We start from the raw sequence: 20,933 nt of genomic DNA on the forward strand, positions 1-20,933 counted from the left end.
TCGCCCTCTCGAATCATTGCAGCTTATTTGGCTTATTATTTTACAAAAAAACTATATTTAGATTATTGACAAAGTTATGAATATCAACAGGACACATTTCCCCTCTAATGATTTTGAAACCTGCTATGCCAATATACAATGCAAACAAAAAATCCCATCTGATTTACTTGTACACAATTTAGTTGAGAAAAACTGAGCAGAGTAACTTTTCAGCATCCACTCCAGTGAAGAATTTATTGACCTTATAAAAGCTATGATTACAGCATCGTTAAACCAAGCGTTCATAGGGTTTATATCTCTCAGTTGATTCGATATGCAAGAGCATGCTCTACGTATGAACAATTTCTGAAACGAGGAAAGTTACTGACAAACAATTTGATGAAACAAAAATAGCAATCTTCTTTAAAGTCATTATTTCGTAAGTTTTATGGTCAAAACAATGACCTTGTCAGCAAATACAATTTATCATTAAGTCAAATGCTGACTGACGTTTTTCATACTAATTGTTTGGCCATTATTTACACACTGAATTGTCGACGGATTTTTTCCGTTATTTCCCGATCATGACAAGGATCACACGGCGGGTGTGACCGGTCGGCAGGGGATGCTTACTCCTCCATGGCACCTGATCCCACCTCTGATGTTTTAGAGATTCGCGTTTGCTCTACTCCAAAATTTGTTTTGTTTAATGGACCTTGAGCTTGAATACTGTTCGTTATCTCCATATATTTCATCAATTAGATGTTATTTTTGCAAATGAATTACTTTATAGATTAATATTATAATTCTTATTATTGTAGAGGTTTGTAGATGTTGCATTGGAAATTGTCTTAGTGATTGTTGGTAAGAGTAAAATGCAGCCTTGAAGTCCCCTGTCATGTATTGACATACACCCAGGATCTGCCATGAAATGTCCGAGAAGAATATGTTCTCGAACAAACTAAAGTGGACTAAGATCCGTAGGTCATTCAAAGCAGTTTGCACTTTCTGAGTATCAACTTTTCTGTAACATAACAGCTCTAGCATGTGAATAAGAATAAATGGTGGAACGATCAATGATTTCCGTTTCCTTTTGTCAACCTGTTCAATTAAAATTTCTTTGAAATAACAGATATTGTCAAAAAGAATGACATGCATTCCTAGAGCATCTCTCATCTTTATAGACCAGTTTTTGCCTCCTACAGCTTCACTATACATGTACTTTTGTCTTCCTCCTATTTGCAGTAAATGAATCACATATGGTTGTGATAACTTGACCTTTGTCATCTCTATAATAGATAAAGCCTCTGTGTACCTGGATGTCTTGTAATAATACATTGCTAAATACAACGCATCAGAAATACAACCAAACTTGGCCACTAATTTTAGCATGTTACAGGAAATCTTATCAATAATGTACTTTTGTTTGTTGACATTTGTCTCCTTTTACATGTTGTACAAAGTAAAAGATAAAGTAGGAAGAATCAGGCACGTCTCTTTTTGCAAAGTAAGAGCATGATACTGTGTCAAAGGTAACCCTACCAGCATTTCTACGGGGCGTAGGTTTGACTTTTTGCTATAAAGAACGATAAGATTTATCTCCCTGAACAGTAATTCATCAAACATAACCTCAGAGATTAATGTGTGTTCATCTGTACAGATTGAGCATCCAGGATTATAAAGGACATTAAGAACGCGTGCCCTGATGAATGGATAATGTAACAGACATGATACACAACCATTTTCATATAGTGTATACAGTCTAAGGAATAAAATCAATTGTGAATCACTATGAATTTTAGTCAGAAACATGTTGTTTTCTGGAATAAAAAAGTTAGGACATACCCCCTCATACACCCATTTAAGAATGAGTTTGAAGCAGACCCAGAAACATTCCAGAAGATTTTGTGGACACCATTTTAGCAGTTTGTTTTGTTGAATTGCCCAAAAAACGGCGGTTTTCATGTGATATGAACACAATAATTTTTCCTCACTACTTACACCATTGTTAATTACGTCTTTCAAGAACAATTTAAGCAAACCATATGTTAGAAATTGACAGTGGTTCATGGCATACACAAGTTGTGTTTCTGCCAGAGAGAAAGAAATTCTCCATTCAATATCTTCATGAATCCCTAAACTATGCCCAATTGCGACAAAGTGACATCCTTTTCTGACTATTTCGGCAACAAGATGAGGTCCGGGCCATGAGGTACATCTGTGGATCCACGAAGAGGCGGATGGAGGCCAAAAATCAGAAGCAAAACAGTGAGCTTCATCCATATCTACAACACCAGCAAATGCCGAAGAAGCAATGCAGGGACCATGCATTCCACTAGTTATTTCAGTAAAGCCTTTGAAGGATGGTTGTATAGACTGTTTGTATTTAGAACTGGATATATAAAATCTATTTTTCATCACTTTACAGACTTTTTCTAAGTTATTCATAAATGGTAACCACAACAATGTGAATCCTGGTGGACTTTCAGAACTATCCGAGACAATTAAATTCAATTTGTATTTTTCGTAAAACTTAGACTGTCCCAAGTCCCAGATCACACGGTTATGATTTGACCAGTACATCATGTCTACATCAGATATCTTTAGTCTGAATCCTTCTCTGTAACTTCCACTCACCATCCTGCTGATGTAATTTATATTTTCTAGATTGTTCAATAACTCATGCATGTCCAGTACATCTCTCCTCATAGTCACTTGTTCTGAGGTCCCCACTATTGTACAGAGTCCCATAAACACAGACTCTGACAAATGTTGCATACATTTCTCACTGAAACAGAAAAAAAAATTATCAGAAATATGCTTTCAATTTTTGAATATTTTTTATGAGAAAGATTACTATTGACTTACACATTTTTTTTTTTGCACAGAAGAGCAGGAGGCCATTTTTACTTGATTAATTTCATATGTTCCGTTCAGTACGGTAACATTCAACCAACTGAAGTGTCAAGATTAACGATATTCTCTTAAAATATATCGCCTGAGGAAATAGATACTCTATAAACTTTCTTAACGAATCATTTTCTTAAAGCGTAATTAAGCGAACTTTGTAAGTCGAAGTTTGTATTCTCTTAGCTTGTAATATCCTATCAAGAAACACTGGATACATTTTACAATTCTCATAGAAAATAGCCCTGGATAAAGATGATATAAATTTATTGAAAATGAAGGTGGATAATTCAGAATGAATTACATAAAAAATCACATTGTTTCCAGGTTACAATAAATGAGAGTGGGATACCGAATTCATGTTTTCCACTTAAATTTTACTAGTGTAAACACTTTATCAATGTTGTCATTAATAATTGATTTTTATTTGTTGAAATCATTTTTTTTTCTGAAAAACACTTTTTTCTAGTTTCTTTGATCTCTTTAGTTTAGTTTCAATACTGATGTGCAATAAATACATTTAGATTAGGAAAGCCTTTACTAACTCAAATAAATTTAAATTGATTAATGATAAATAAGTATTGTATTAAATATTTGGACTCCACAGACCAATAGCGTGTGTTAATTTGGTTTTAATATATAGATATAATTTAAGAATATATAATAAAAAGGGATTGCATTGGTTGGTATGTGTCTTTGAATTAATGTTGGTTGTAAATGGTGCAAATATCAAATATCTAAAATATTGCGAAATTGTATACTCTATAAGATGTTCAAAATTCAATTTTTGTCATAGCCTCATTAATCTATGCTAGTTTGTACAACTCTGACCAGGAACAAGTGTTCTGTCTGGGAAATTCCACGATGTCACAGAGAAGCCTTTAATAGTAACATGTATTCACATGCTCTGTTTTCTCCATCTATGAATTCGCTCTCACCAATTGCGTAATTATGTACATGGAAGATTGTGATGAATAATAAATTTTAGTTCTCAATGAAAAAAAAGTTGAAAGAAAAATAAATCAATTTATAAGTCGAGTATTGTGCAGTGGTTAGAGCGTTTTCTATAGACTCGCAGATTAAGGAGTTGATCTTCTCTTCGCGTGTTTGAATCCCAATGGGCTTTTGAGAATGATGACCTCTCGTTATCTTCACATTTCATTTGATGAAATAGGAGAAAGAACAAGAACACCAAGGAGGATTTTTATTATAGATGGTCAATATCTAGATACTGTAGAGTGTTTGTTTTAAATGAAAATTTTTGAACATTTTAAGCATAAACTTTTTAAAAAAAAAAAAAAAATCGAACAATGTTATTTCCATGCTACAAATATGTGTGTTAGAAAAAAAGAACCATAACAGTTAAATTTACAACGAACTTGACATGTGGGATCAAAACCATCTTTTATTGCGATGTACATGTATGGAGTGAGGGTGGGGGACTCATTTTAGTCAAGTATTAGTTATATTATTGCAGGGCTTTAATCAAAGGCAAACACTCTGAATTTTTCTAATTTCCTTAGATTGGGTGCCTGCACTATATAGATAAATATTATGAGCTATATTTAGTATAACAAAAGACGTATAGCACAAACACAACACTCTAAACTTATCTAACTTTTATAGAAAGGATGCCTGGATCAAAACGATAAATATTATGTGAGCTTAAGGACAGATGATAAAAGCAAAACAAATTGATGTCTAGATTGGTATATATTTTTGGATCTATTTTGGTTGTTAATGATGTGAATAATAAATTGATAAATTATTAAAAAATTATAAACTTTCTTTCTTGTTCAAAGTTCTACCCATCTGCAGCCATCCTTATTAATCTATACAAGGTTTTGTCACTTAAAATCCCATTATTGTTATCCTTTGAATGGAAAATTAAAATCTATGCGGTTAAACATTAAGTTTACTTTTATAAACATGACTCAAGTTGTTGTTTTCAAGTTATTTTTTATCATCTGTCCTTAAAGGTACTTCATTTAGAAAAGTAAAGTTGATTATATCTTTTGTTGAAACTTTCAATCCTTGTACAGCAATGAAATAATAAGAAAACTTGATTTAGTCCAGTTTTACTAAAAACTCTTTAAAAATAATTTCAGTTGTTGTCTGTATTTAAACAAGGGGGAAAAACCTGCTGATGTATTTGTAAGCTTCATTTCTTTGTTTTACTTCTTTGTATCAATTCAAAAAAGACTTAGCAATCTAAAATTTCTTGTATGAACTAATCTTCTTAAAAATTGTGATCTCATATTATAAACAGGTGCTTGTTTTAAAGTCAATAATGAATGAACAATAGCCGAAGACAACTCATGAAAAGTGACCGTCATGGCCCATAAGTCTATTCTTCTTGAGAATGAGCATTTTCTCCAACAATCTCACCTTTTCGTTTGGCAAAGTAAATAATTGGTGGAAAATCATTTCAGTACTTACAGGATCATCAATGGTATATGGAGTTTCCCCCTGTTTTTTTAAATTTTTATTTATTTATTTATTATTTGGTCACCTTCAGATTTCGCTTCAAAATAGACCAAATGACCAAATCATAAATGGAAAGACAGATGTCTACTTTATTTACTAAAATAGGTTTTTGGGATTGACAGCCCTGTAATTAATCTGTTGTAATTATCAGGTGAGTATTTCTACGTCTCTTGTTTCTCGTCGTTCTTATCATCACAAAACAGAAATGAAACACTTAGGAAAAACTATTTTGGACAATTTTCTTCAAATGGTAGAAAGGAAAACCAAACTATATTGTCTGGGGATGAATGTAATTAGATAAACGGGATATTTTAAAACTAGTGCTTTTAGTGTGAAGAAGATTTGTTAATATTTTTGGGAAATTCACATATTCTTTGCTAAAAAATGGGTAGAGATAAATCTGGTTCAATAAAATGCAAGACTAAACTTTAAAACAAATATTTACCTGGTTCAAATGAAATATGAAGATAATAAATTAAATGCAAGACTGAACGCTAACACTATAATATTTATCTTTTTCCAAGCTCTAGTTGAATTACTAGTAAGCTCTGCTGTTGTATATATGTTCTGTGTGTAGACTTTTGTGAAAGCTTCTAATGATATGCAGTGATTTCCTTTTTATTCACTTTTGTGTCACATGATAAAAAAAGTTGAAAACTGCTCTCTAGATTGGTCTGTTTTTTAATAATTAGTAAAACACTTCCTTTGTCCTGTTTCTTCTCGTCACAAGTCGCAAACAATGTACATAGAAAGTGCTATCTTGTCTGATTTTTAGAAATAAAGAGAAAATTCTAAGCACATTCCCTGAGGGTGTATATTTAACGTATGATAATGTGGAACTTTCCAAATTTCCATATTTAGCACAAGAAAGATTATTGATTATTTCTAAGGTTGTGAAATATATCACAACTTTACTCACGACATGGAAATAAAAAAAGTTGTTTAATAATCTCTTTCCTCGAATATTAATTCTTGATGAAATCAGACTTTAAATACGCCCGATTTGTTTACTCTATCTTCAGTTAGCTGGAGTTCTCTCCTTTCTTTTACTCAGTCTTTTGTTTACCAATTATATAAAGCTTTGCTTTTTCAATATTTGCTACGGATTGCTCCATTTACCTGATCAAGACATGGCAGATGTTACTACTAAACAGCGAATACTTACTCTTCTTAGTCACCTCATCCAACCTCCGCTCTGTTTGTGTTTTGCCCTTTAACGATTCATTTTTTCGTAGTTTTTTTTTTAGATTCATCACTGTTTGCTATCTCTAACTTTATCATTTGACCATAAAATTGTTACATATGAGAAATTGGTTTGTGTCAGTGACATCTGGTGTCAAAATAAAGGTTGAGAAGATCGTCATCATTTCAGGCCATTTGGTCAAAGAAGGGGGGCAACATTTCTCACATAAGAAACTTGAATAATTGTTATTGTTGCTGAACGTATAATAAAATATTTTTGTGCGTTGTGATTTTAAATCATATCTGTGAATATGGCAAGGAGCACACGGCGGGTGTGACCGTTCGGCAGGGATGCTCATTCCTCCATGGCACCTGATCTCACCACCTCTGATGTTTAACCAACCCATGCATGTTTTAGAGATGCGTGTTTGCTCTACTCCTGATTTGTATTGTTTGAATGGACTTCTGAGCTTGAATACTGTTCGTTATCTCCATATATTTCATACAATAGAGAGTAAGTAGATACATACTTAATGTACTGAAAACACTTGTGAAACCATTTTCATTGTGTAGAACAGGGAAAAAAGGCTAGGCTTATATGAATTGAGGAAATTACAGCCATACACTTTTGTGAAGGAGAAGGCCAAAATTATGGATAAAATTTCTGAAACCAAGAAAAATCATTTATATTCTAGCCCAATCCCGACCGTCGTTATTTTTACATCTTTAGCAAGTACTAATTGTTTGAATACTGATATTTAAACGTTTGTCTATTTAGTTCATAAAATTAATATGCTATGATAATTGTGAGATGTGTATAAACGGTTTGAAATATGAACTATTTCACAAAAACCCTTCAGTAAAAATTAGAAAGTATCAGAAAGTATCGTTGGGCCAGGCGGCATATGCCTCAATGACCTTAAGTTTTAAGCACTAAAACAGCTTCCCCATAAATTAAACTAGAAACTATTTCTATTTATAATTTCTACTTTATAGGAATAAAAAACAGGTCAGCTAATAAAAGAGCACAATAAGTGCCCATCGGTATTCCAACATTTTGTTGGAAGACCTGGTCTCCGAAGACTACATAAATGTTGTAAATGAGGAATTCTAGCATCCTTTTAATTTCAACTTCAGAGTATTTGTGTAGAATCAGAGTGATTTTTAACAAAGTAATTTTGTTGATGACCAACAAGATACGAAAAATTCCAAGTTCGAATTTTATTGAAGAAGTAGTTGTCTTTCATATCAAAATGCCTATTTCTCTAGACGTTGTTTTGGAATTTTTATGTTTCACACCTCATTAACACCACTTCTAGAATATAATGTAGCACAGGAAGTCTAAACTTTCTCCTTTACGGCAGTTAATGCTTTTAAAATTAATTAAAGATAGGGGCTTGGTAAAGCATTTTCTAGCCCGGGCAATATATCTTTGCAAGGAAAGATTTTTATGACGTTTAAGAATCCAGTATAGGAAGGATACATCGAACTCAACTTGGTTGACTTGAATGTTTAAAGTATCAAACACTAAAATCAGTTAAGAATTTTATTCTTAGAAAAACAAAACTGTGAGTATAAGTTGGATTTCCAGACTTTGAATTAAATCAAAGTTTTAAAATACAGTTATAATAATAAGCCTTATAAAGACATTGTTTTACAAGCTGGATCCATAACATATTGTTGATTTAGGCTTGCTAATTCTTTTACTACTTCCCATAAATTATTTGTAGAGCTTAGTGTCAGATATGCAAAATAGGATACTATTCAACCATTTTGAGTGGTATTTACTGCGTCTAAAATATTAAGAAATTGTCCTAAAATTCAATTTGATTAAAACTAGACTCGTATTTTTGCTCCTCTACTATACGCTTCAATACAAGATCTTTAGTAGAGGAGCGAAAATACAGGTCTTCTTTTAATTAGATTGTCCTTAAATTGTTCCATCTTTCAACACAAATAATTCTTTTTATGTTTTAATGTAGATTAAAATTGTTTGTCATAATAGCTATAGTCAACATAAACAATGTGATTCTGTGATAAAACAATAAAAAATTCTACCTAATACTATAAAACTCTGTTCACTTTATCAATATGCAAGCTCGTTTGTTGGTGCATCGGAATAGGAATAGAGCTGACTATCCCACGTGACCAATGAACAGATCATAGTTGTCTTTGTTATATTTGAGTTCTACTCATTAGAAAAAATTATAGATCAATATTATAATTCTGATAATTGTAGCAGTCTGCATCTGATGTAATGGATATTGTCTGAGTGATTTTTGGAAAGCGTAAAATGCAGCCTTGAAGTTCCCTGCCATGTAGTGACAAATTCCCAAGATCTGCCATGAAATGTCTCCAAACATTAAAGTTTCGATCCAGTTATTTTGAATTCTGTCCCATAAGTCATTCAAAGCTGTTTGTACTCCCTTTGAATCAACATAAGTGTAACACAAAATGTCTAGCATGTGTAGCAACACAAAAGGTGGAATTCCTAAATCAAGCCACCTGCATTTTTCAGACTGTTCTATCAGTAATTCATTGATAAAATTTATATCGTTGAAAAGCGTGGTTCTCCATGCTACGCCCTATCTCATCTTTTTAGACCAAGATTTTCCTCCTAAAACCTGAGTATACCTCTCTCTGTCTCCTTTATGTACTATATACATTACGTGTGGTTGTGATAACTTGACCTTTGTCATCTCTATAATAGATAAAGCTCCTGTGTATCTGGAGGTCTTGTAATAATACATTGCTAAATACAACAAATCAGAAATACAACCAAACTTGGCCACTAATTTCAGCATGTTACACGAAATCTTGTCAGTAATGTACCTCTGCTTGTTGACACCTCTGTCAGTGTTCATGTTGTGTAATATAAAAGCAGTGGTTGAGAGAATTTTGCACGTATGTCTCTGTAAAGCGACAACTTGGTATTGTGTCAAAGGTAACTTAATCAACTTTTCCACGACTTGTACGTTTGAATTTATTTCATGGTGAATATTGTAATTTATCTCTTCAAACAGTAATTGATCAAATATTTCCTCCGAGATCAACTTGTGTTCATCTATAGTGACTGCCAGACCAGGATTATAAAGTACATTTAGAACATTCGCCCTGATTGAGGAACAATGCAACAGACACGAAACACTGCCTTTCTCATACAATGTATACAGTCTAAGAAATAAAATCGTTTGTGAATCATCATGGACTTTAGACAGAAACATGTTGTTTTCTGGAATGAAAAAGTTAGGACATACCCCTTCATACACCCATCTTAGAATAAGTTTAAAGCAAACCCAGAAACACTGCAGGAGAATTTGGGGGTTCCAGTGTGATACTGAGTTTTGTTGAATCACCCAAAAAACGGCTGTCTTCATATGATAAGAACACAGTATTTTATCTTCACTGTTTAAGCCATTATTAATTACCTCCTTAAGGAACAGTTTCAGTAAACCATAAATTAAAAACTGACAATGGTTCATTGAATATACAAGTTGCTGTTCTGCTAGAGAGAAAGATATCCTCCATTCATTATCTTCATGATTTCCAAGACTGTGTCCTATTGCAACAAAGTGGCATCCTTTTTTGACAATATCGCGAACAACATGAGGTTTGGGCCATGTAAGGCATCTCCTTACCCATGAGGAGGCTGATGGAGGCCAGGAACTGCTCTGAAAGGTATGGGCCAAATCAATTTCAATAACTCCATTCAAAGATCCACTTTTGCATGGACCATGGATAGTAGCATTTCCCATCATATATGAAGGCATGATCTGTTTATATTTTAAGCTAGATATATAAAGTTTATCTTTAATCATTACACATGAAGACAGAATACTACTGTTTGTCTTTTGTTGAATCGGAAGCCATAGTAAAGTGAATCCTGGCGGGCTATCAGAATTGTCTGAAACAATTAATATTTGATTTTGTTCATTGTAGTACTGAAACAGAGATACATCCCAAATCACTTGGTGATTAACTGGCCAGTACATAAAGTCTCTATCAGATCCTAAAAGTCTGAATCCTTCTTTGAAACTTCCACTTATCATCATGATAAATTCTTTTTTATTTGCTTCATTCTTTATCATCTCATAGAAGTCTGCAACATCTCTCCTCATGGTCACTAGTTCTGCTGTTCCCAGTATGTTGCAGAGTCCGATAAACACAGACTCTGACAAACGTGGCAAACATTTTTCACTAAAACAAAAAGGTTAATAAAATTTTATACTCAAAATTATTTTTAGAAAATCTACTGGTAATGAAACATATGCTTACGTACTGATAATTGACAGAAAACTTATTGAAAAAATAAATATTCCATAAAAAATACTTACACAGTATTTCTTTTCGAGTATGAAGGAGAGCTGAAAGCCATGTGTACTGGAGATTTTAATGTGATCCTCTCAGCGCGGATATTCCGACCAAAAGAAGTTTGTGTTTCAACCGGTAGCACTTAGAAATACATTTCCTGGGGATGTGGAATCTACAGTTTTGCTGACTAAAATCAAGCGATTTTCCTCCCTTCCGCCACATTCCTCCCTTCTTAAAAGTCTTTGGCCCGGAAACACCAACTCAGGCTTTTTCCTGGAGGTCCTTTATCCGTCTCTTCCAGGGCATGGTCACAACACCAAATTATGTTAAAGGAAAGCAAAAATTGCATGTTTTGATGAGGATTCAAACCTGGGACCCCTTCATCAGTTGTCAGTTCCTCAAGCCTCTGAGCTACCCAGGTCAATATCCATTGCCCAACCCATTACAGTTTAAGTTGTCATTAATATGAGTAGAGTGTGACTTAATTTTTTCAGAAACTTTCAGTCCGCTCACAAATTTCCAGCAATTAGCACGATATTTACAAATTTACATTTTAACCACGATATAAAAGAACAGAAGCTTCTGATGGTGTTAAAAGATCTGCAGATCTATAAAATACATGTAGTCTAGCACTTGTAACGTTATGTAGATTGAATTATTGTTGTAAATTTATCATTATAAAGTTTGAAATCCCATGTAGAAAACGTCAAAACTCTGATAAGCGTGGGCTGCTATTTTCAATATATAGTTGGACTTCTTTAGCAATGTGTATTTTGGTTTTTACTGGAGAACATTTTCTATGCGAGAAACATTAAAGATAGTTTCATGATGGATGGAAGATGCACGATTCTGAGGGACAACTAGCTTGGACTGTGTTTCAGAGGTTTAATTAGCATGTTTTTCTATCGTGCGCATGGCCTTAATCTGATTTAAGCTTATTTTTGGGCAGTGTGCATCTTAAGAAAAAGCCTCAAAATATTCTTAAAAAATATCCTAATTTTTTTCAGATAAAAGTGTTTGCTCACCAAATATTGTCGACACCAGTAAGGTATTGTCAACACCAGTAAGATATTGTCTACACCAGTAAGGTATTGTCAACACCAGTAAGATATTGTCAACACTAGTAAGGTATTGTCAACACCAGTAAGGTATTGTCAACACCAGTAAGGTATTGTCAACACTAGTAAGGTATTGTCAGCACCAGTAAGATATTGTCAACACTAGTAAGGTATTGTCAACACCAGTAAGGTATTGTCAACACCAGTAAGGTATTGTCAACACTAGTAAGGTATTGTCAACACCAGTAAGGTATTGTCAACACCAGTAAGGTATTGTCAACACTAGTAAGGTATTGTCTACACTAGTAAGGTATTGTCAACACCAGTAAGGTATTGTCAACACTAGTGAGGTATTGTCAACACCATTAAGGTATTGTCAACACCAGTAAGGTATTGTCAACAACAGTAAGATACTGTCATCACTAGTAAGGTATCGTCAACACCAGTAAGGTATTGTCAACACTAGTAATGTATTGTCAACACTAGTAAAGTACTGTCTATACCAGTAAGGTATTGTCAACACTAGTAAGGTATTGTCAACACCAGTAAGGTATTTTCTACACTAGTAAAGTACTGTCTACACCAGTAAGGTATTATCAACACCAGTAAGGTATTGTCAACACTAGTAAAGTACTGTCTACACCAGTAAGGTATTGTCAACACTAGTAAGGAATTATCAACACCAGTAAGGTATTTTCAACACTAGTAAAGTACTGTCTACACCAGTAAGGTATTGTCAACACTAGTAAGGAATTGTCAACACCAGTAAGGTATTTTCAACACAAATAAAGTACTGTCTACACCAGTAAGGTATTATCAACACCAGTAAGGTATTGTCAACACTAAAAAAGTACTGTCAACACCAGTAATGTATTGTCAACACCAGTAAGGTATTGTCAACACTAGTAAGGTATTGTTTACACCAGTAAGTTATTATCTACACCAGTAAGGTACTATCAACACCAGTAAGGTATTATCAACACCAGTAAGGTATTGTCAACACTAATAAGATATTGTCAACAGTAGTAAAGTATTGTCTACACCAGTAAGGTATTGTCAACACCAGGAAGGTATTGTTTACACTAGTAAGGTATTGTTAACAGCAGTAAGGTATTGTCAACACCAGTAAGGTATTGTCTACACTAGTAAGGTATTGTCTACACTAGTAAGGTATTGTTTACACAAGTAAGGTATTGTAAACAGCAGTAAGGTATTGTCAGCACCAGTAAGATATTGTCAACACTAGTAAGGTATTGTCAACACCAGTAAGATATTGTCAACACTAGTACGATATAGTCAACACTAGATAGGTATTGTCAACACTAGTAAAGTAATGTCAACACTTATAAAGTAATGTTAACACTAGTAAGGTATTGTTTACACCAGTAAGTTATTATCTACACCAGTAAGGTACTATCAACACCAGTAAGGTATTATCAACACCAGTAAGGTATTGTCAACACTAATAAGATATTGTCAACAGTAGTAAAGTATTGTCTACACCAGTAAGGTATTGTCAACACCAGGAAGGTATTGTTTACACTAGTAAGGTATTGTTAACAGCAGTAAGGTATTGTCAACACCAGTAAGGTATTGTCTACACTAGTAAGGTATTGTCTACACTAGTAAGGTATTGTTTACACAAGTAAGGTATTGTAAACAGCAGTAAGGTATTGTCAACACTAGTAAGGTATTGTCAACACTAGTAAGGTATTGTCAACACCAGTAAGATATTGTTAACACTAGTAAGGTATTGTTAAGAACACTTAGGTATTAAATTTATTTGTACTGTTCAGAATACGATAAAATCAATGCATAATACAATAGATAATAGTAGATGAATTTGCAGCTGTCAATGGTGTAACTGTATCGTTAATGACCCTTTTAAAATATCCTTCATAATAATGTTTTTTTTTTTCATTTATATATAGTAAATTAATAAATGTCATCCATTAAAGTGATGAGAAATTTGTTTAACGTAGTAAAAAAATATAATACGAGAAAGTACTAATCATGTCAATGGATGCAACACAGAAACCTATGCTACATTTTATTATTATTTGTTTTAGGCCATTAGCATTTCTGTAGATAGCAAATTTTTGCAACACATTATTTAATCTCAAGAAAAATATGAAGGATTTAAAAGCAGGATAATTTTTTAAAGAATGTTGGTCATTGTAATAAATATTTTACAATAGGTCAGAAAAATTTTGGCGCGAGTCTTACGTATTTATGCAAAAAAAAAAGCTTCTAGAGGATAAAAAGTGATCTAGTGTTTATAAAAGGCATTGACATAGATAAAATAAAAAAAAAACCTCTTATTGAATTAATATACTTTTGGTGTACGATTACTACAAGATGTACGCAGAAAAAATAGGAACCGACAAATCATAAAACCAATATACCACGAATGTTGATCTCATTATACGTGACATATTAATTTAAAAATTTAAACACCTACCATGTGGATACCAGATGATGACTCTTGATAAAGGCAATCAAAGCCAGGCTGTTTTACAATGTAATTAGTCAAGGCTGTATGGTGTACAGTGAACAACACTGATCATCACCCAGAGATAAACTGTCTCTATTCAGTGGATAATCTTTGTGAGAACCCGAGCGTATTGTCGATCGGTACATCTCTGGACTGTTGACAATACAAACCAGTATACCAATGACACCTGATACATAATTAACTGGTAAGAGAATATATTTAGTTTGTTTACTTAAATATATCATACAATATTTAATTTTAATTTATAAAGCAATTAAAGCCATGGATTTGGATTTTTGTTTACATTTATCCAGTTTTGAAATACATGTACACGTATATATTTCAAAATATTATTTTCTGTTGAAAATTAACGCTTGGAAGCATTAATTTCCTGCTCTAGGTATCGAATAAACATTTTTTTCGTCAAAGGATCAAAATGAATTCTTATATTTGGAGTATTGTATATGTGTTATAATTGTATATAACAAGAAACTATGAATTTTCCAACTTTATTTAATTATCATAAAGAGGCTCATTTTGCTAAATGACGACCCTTAACTTAAGAAGATTAATTAGTTCTAAAATCAAAATGTCGATACATACTTGCTTTATTTGGAAAAAAAAATTGTGCAATCATGGTAAATGATTGTAAACTTTCTTGATTGAAATAATCATATCTGCCTTTCATTTATCACTTCGGGACCCCGTAGTTATAGGGCGGACGACGCGTTGATCGAATGCTGTGCGGAGTGGTCCATCGATAAGTTAAAGGTTTTTGTGCGAAAAGTTATGATTTCGACTTTTAAGACTTAAAAAAATGAGCTGTGAGAATTTTATTTTGCTAAAATTGTGCTTTTATAATAATTGGCATATAATTTAAACCTTTATGTTCAATAAGATTAAAACTAAGCATTCAATTTGAACAGAAGAAGGAATTCTGTAAATTGAATTGTATATTATTATAGAAGAGATCAATTTTTGAACAGGATGACAATAACTTGATTTTGATTCAATCAGAGCTTCTAAATAACTCTTCCAATGCAAATATCAATATCAAAAAAGTTTATAAAGCTTCAATTTTTCTTTCATTGAAATAGTAAATTACAATTTTAGGACAAAAATGTCTGACACGAAAATTGTACCTTATATTGCTTTAAAATAGTTATTGACTGTTCCCTCGAAAAGTGCTGGTCAATAATAAGAGAAAGGCAAAGGCAGATCAAGCGCCGGCGCGGCGCCCCCCTTCCCCCTTTTGATTTGTTTTAATAGTAGAACTTATATGTCCACTATCCTAAATTCAATGAAAAAACACCCCTTATTTGTAGGAATTCGTTAAGCCCCCACCAGGGCTTTGCCCTGGTCCCACAGGGGACTTCAATACAGCCCCCCAACCCCCCGTCTTCTACCCCCGCCCCCACCCACTTATGAAATTCCTGGATGCGCCACTGAAAGTCATGGGTCTTAAGGATGAGATCTTGGAAATTACAGTAAAACTCGTTTAGTACGAACACGGATATAGAGAATTCACAGATATGTAGCGAAATTTTTTTTGGATGCCCTGCTATATAAATTTTACGAATTCCTTATACGGATATTACGAGTTACGGATATAACGAAGTAATTTCGTAGGTCCCAGTGACTTCGTTATAACCGAGTTTTACTGTATTCCGTTATGGTAGGTGTCAATATATAAAGAAGCAGTTTGGAACGGCATTTGCTAGCGATATTGCCATATGAGTAAAAAATAATTTACCGGGTCGATTGATAACAATAGACCAATCAAGCTTTCATACAGTTTTATAACCACGAATGCTTTAAAATCCACTTATGATATAATATCTCAGACCCGTAGGAACCGCGGGAGGGGGGGGGGGGATTTTCGCCGATAAAAAGTATATTTTGTAGAAGCTATTTTACGGAGGTGCCCCCTCAAAAATAACATCTGATGACATATTTTCGCTCGTCAAGGAATTTTGTTTGATGGTGCCCCCCTCCCCCTGAAAACGTTTGGTCCCCCACCCAACCAAAATTGCTCCCATTGGGTCTTTACGTGGACGCATTTATCAAATAATGATGTGTTTGTTTCATTTCAACCACTTATAATACACATGCAGTTCTCTTTTATACAAATTACAGTCAAATCTCGTCATCTCGAACTCATGAAGAATCTTCGAGGTAGCCAAGTATTCGAGATATGAGGTTACAATACAGTTGAGACTTCCAATTGACTTCGAGATATCCATGGTACTCGAGATATCGTTTTCCGAGATAATGTAGTTCAACCATATATCATTTACGGAAAGGGATATATTCCTTCAATTATAATGATTTGAATTTTGTTTGAAATATATAATCACAAAATCTTTTAATATTAATTGAAAGAAAACAAATTCTCAAAATTTTAGAATTCTGTGTCTTTTTTTCTTTCTTTTTTGTATGCGATTACTACTTTATACTGTACTAGATGAAATCCCGCGCAAGCGCGGGGAATTGAATTTATACCACAACCGACAGAAAAAAATCTAATAATACATATATTGTAGTTTCTACTGACAGCCTACAGGCTTATAGTAGGAAGAAATACTTCGTTCAAAATCCCGCATGAAGTAGAAGTACGTCTCCAACACCCCCCCCCCCCAACCCCCCCTTGTAAAACTTAAATAACAATATCATTAATTGACGTTTATTGTGAAACCTGTTTTATACTACGTTATGGATATTGTATATACTATGTAATGGATATTGTACTTCAGATGCTCTTATTTCATTTCCGTCAAGAATAAAAGCAGTGAATATGCACATTTTACCGAGAAATAGATTTTTTTTGGTTTGGTAAATATTCACAGGTACTCAAGGGGCTTGGTTTATAAATACGTATGTACCTTATTGATATGTAAAAACTGCACCTTTCTTCTTTTTGTGTACATATCAATAAGGTACATACATATTTATAATCCAAGACCCAAGAACCTGTGTAAAAATTAGCTTTTATATAACGCCCTGTGAATGCACTGGCGGACTTAGAGGGGGCCCATCCCCCCTCCCGTTTTGTGTCCAAAATATACATAAAATTTAATAAATCAATTTTTTTGGTGTGTCCGTGGGCACCTACCCCAACCCCAAATTGCCCCCCCCCCCCCCTTTCAAGATTCCAATATCCGCCACTGGAATAGGCCGAGTATTTGATACAAAAGACTGTATTAAAAAAAGAAATGTATTGATTAAAGCACAAAATTTTACAGCATAACTGTATTTGAATAATGCCTTATTCATTAATATTCTCTTTTCATGTAGGCAAGTTTATTACGTAGTACAAATTGTACTTCCGTTGTATCCGTTGCGACGATGCTCTCAGTGAGGAATATATACAAATTTTACCGATAAATTTATTAGGAAAACCTACTACATATATGTAATAGTCTTTCGATATATAAATATATTCACAGCTTACAGTGTTATCAATGATTTACCACTGTTTCAATGACCATTCACACAAAAGTTTTTTTTATGTTAAAGCAGATATAATCGCCTCGTTTTTCTTTTAAACATCGGGCTCGATGCTATATGGTGTTCTAGAAGTTTCCGTCAATATTACGATCGGTGAATGACGAAAATAGTTTGCAGATTTTCCTTTTTAATCAGTTATCACAACTTATTTCTTTTATATCATTTAAATCAAGTTTTGACTGAATGATTAAGTAATGACTTTTAATGAAATAAATAAACGATTGCTTGTTGTCAGTTTCATTAAAAAATTGCCAGTAACTTAGATCCGCCAACCGGAAACGCCACCGTTCTCACGTTTTTGCTATTTCATGGCTGTTTATAGAAAATAAAAGTAGACTTTTAATTTAATGTACGATACTTACAATGCAAGTGAAATCTAAATATAGTTTACGGACATCATCTTGTATCGTGTGTATTCTTAGAGGAGTAAGTAAGAACTCTGGTTCACCCGTTTCGGAGTTTATTTGCAAAATTTATTAATTTATAAGTATAGATTTTCCACCATTAGATATGACCTACTTACCGGAATGCATTAATTTCACATCTGCACAGTATTTTTTCCCAATGTTCTCTCAAATGAAACGAACTTTGACTTCCAACACAGTACCAAAGCTGGATATGTCTGTCATATTGATTTATTATTAAAAATGTTGATAACACCTATCAAAATATTTCCAATTTAGATTAGGAAGTATTATATAATTTCATAAAATATATAAACGAAGTCTTGGCAAAGATTTATTTATAAACAATTGGTAGAATGGGTGTTATGAACATCGGATTCAGGGGGTAATTTGAGACAAAGAGAAACGATGTATATCTTACGAAAATCAATGTGCTTAATAGCAAACCACATGCCTCAACGAGTCTTTAACAAATAAGTGTGTATTATTAGTTTGATGCTCGCTGTCTTTATGTAATTTATGTATTTGATTTTATAGCTACTTCATGGCTACCACGGGTTCTACATCGCCAAAGAAAGGTACATGATTTCTTATTTTAAATAAATTATTTTTACTGGTTACTTAAAATCAGCTATAATTGAATTTTAACCTTTTTGAAAGAGCATTTCCTTACATGGACAGTTTAAGCGAGATAGCATATATCATATCATACTAGAAATTAGATGAAACATTTGTCCGTGTAGTTCATGACAAAACAAAGTTTTTAAGAAAGCAACATTATGTGTGTTTTGTTTTGTTTTGTTTGTTTGTTTTGTTTGTTTTTTACACTTTCAAATGTTGCTGTCCTTAATTCTTCAGCTCCCAAAGTGCGCCGCCAGGTGTCGGAGCCTGTCCCTGTCAAAGAAGTTCCGGGACCCCCCTCCGTGGTCACCTCATCTTCCTCGACGCCAGACACTCGTCATGAGTGAGTTTACCCCTCGCTTTTATTTGATTTAGAACATAACTTGATATATATATAAAAAAATTTATCTAATATTCCTTGTACATTTGAAAAATAAATAAACAATCCATCAACAGAAAAAGAATGGAAAGTCCCAATTCTTATTCACTTCAGTGATAAAAATAACAATTTACTAAAATATTGAAAAGTATAGTTTTAAAGTAAAGAGTATAGGGAACTTATACTGCCGCACTAGTGAGTTAGCTTTTCTAATGTTGCGGTAGGGTCTCCCTATAAATTTCAGGCAGTTTGCAAGTTGCAGCGAAGCCTAGATACCCCTTGGACGGGTGACCGTCCGATTCACGTTATACCGTCACGATGTTTCCTTTTGTTTTCAGTATCTTTAAAAACCTGGCGACAGACACGGCTCGTCGTATCGTTAAAGACCTGGATCTTGATTACAAATTAAGACACTATTCTAAATTTGGCGCAAAGGGCAAGAAAGACAGTGTTGATGCTGACTTTGTAAAGTTATGAAAGGGCACGTGCAAGTGCGTGTAAATTGCTGGTGTAAATGTTTTCGACAATCGTTCTGAAGTTTCCAGATTACAGAATGGTGCTACTTAGTGTTCGAATGTAAAAGACAAGGTTACAGTTGACCGAATAACATTTCTGAAGGCTAAAAAATGATGTTTTACTGTCTTCATATTTTTGTTATGTATTTTATCGTGGACATAGCAATTGTTACAAGTGATTTTATTGAATTTTTATGCTGTACAATTTTAAAAAGCTTTAGATAGTTGCTTATTACTTTTAAGAATTTTTCAATACATTTTTTTTTTGGTGTTTAAAAGTTTTGTGTGTGTTTTATTTGTTTTCTTTTCTCATAATTGACGATAATATGGCTTTTTTTAACTCCCTCTCTTTAAAAGGTTAAGATTTTTTAAAGTCCCGTTGTCGTCCGTTTGTAAGAGACTTCTTCCTTTTCACAACACTGTCCGACATGTAATTCATCAAAGTGTTTAGACAGCATCTTACTTCACTTTTGAGTGGTATATTTTGCGTTTTTCTAAATCGAAGACTTGGGGGTATATACATATAGTTTTTGGTGTGCTCTTCTTTCTGTTTTTCTGGAAAAAAAACTTTGCCCGTAACTTTTGACCGGTTGGACCTAGTGACAAGACCTTTCTTTGGGTACCAGCATATTTAACCTTTTGATCTTGAAGTTTGACCCATTTTTGCAAAATTTTACCGAACTCCAACCTTGGCAATAACTTTGGAATGGAGGGAACTAGTGCCTTTTTCCTTCACATGTGTATTCCTAGTGACAAGAATTTCCCTTGGGTACCAACATACTAGTATTTGGCCTTTTAAACTTGACCTTGGAATTTGACACCTACTTTTGAAAATCTTAAACCTTGGCCAGGATTTTCGTATTTCACATGTGTAGTCATTGTAACAAGACCCTCTCTTGGATTCAATATATGTGATCTTTTGGAGTTTGACCAACTTTTGAAAACATTAACCTTGGCCATAACTTTTGAACGGTTGGTGCTAGGGCTTTCATATTTCACAGGTGTATTCCTTGTGACAAGAACTTCCCTTAAATACCAATATTTGTTTTATCTCATGACATCCAGCTTTGAGTATGACCTACTACTTTT

The 20,933-nt window shown here is 33.5% G+C and overlaps 1 protein-coding gene across 1 annotated transcript; it reads right to left on the reverse strand.

Annotated features, from left to right (window-relative positions):
* Positions 1–744: 744 nt before the first annotated feature.
* Positions 745–10,930, reverse strand: LOC133174107 (uncharacterized). The gene is made up of 4 exons (XM_061309147.1): positions 10,890–10,930; positions 10,498–10,752; positions 1,522–2,767; positions 745–1,422 (listed from the first exon to the last, which is right to left on the reverse strand). Exons 1-4 carry the CDS (start codon positions 10,928–10,930, stop codon positions 745–747), a joined length of 2,220 nt encoding a protein of 739 aa, XP_061165131.1.
* Between the last annotated feature and the right edge of the window lie 10,003 nt (positions 10,931–20,933).

The sequence above is a fragment of the Saccostrea echinata genome, unplaced genomic scaffold, assembly GCF_033153115.1.
Source record: "Saccostrea echinata isolate AGI-Se365-2 ecotype Australia unplaced genomic scaffold, CSIRO_AGI_Sech_v1 ptg000057l, whole genome shotgun sequence".
Classification (NCBI taxonomy): Eukaryota; Metazoa; Mollusca; class Bivalvia; order Ostreida; family Ostreidae; genus Saccostrea; species Saccostrea echinata.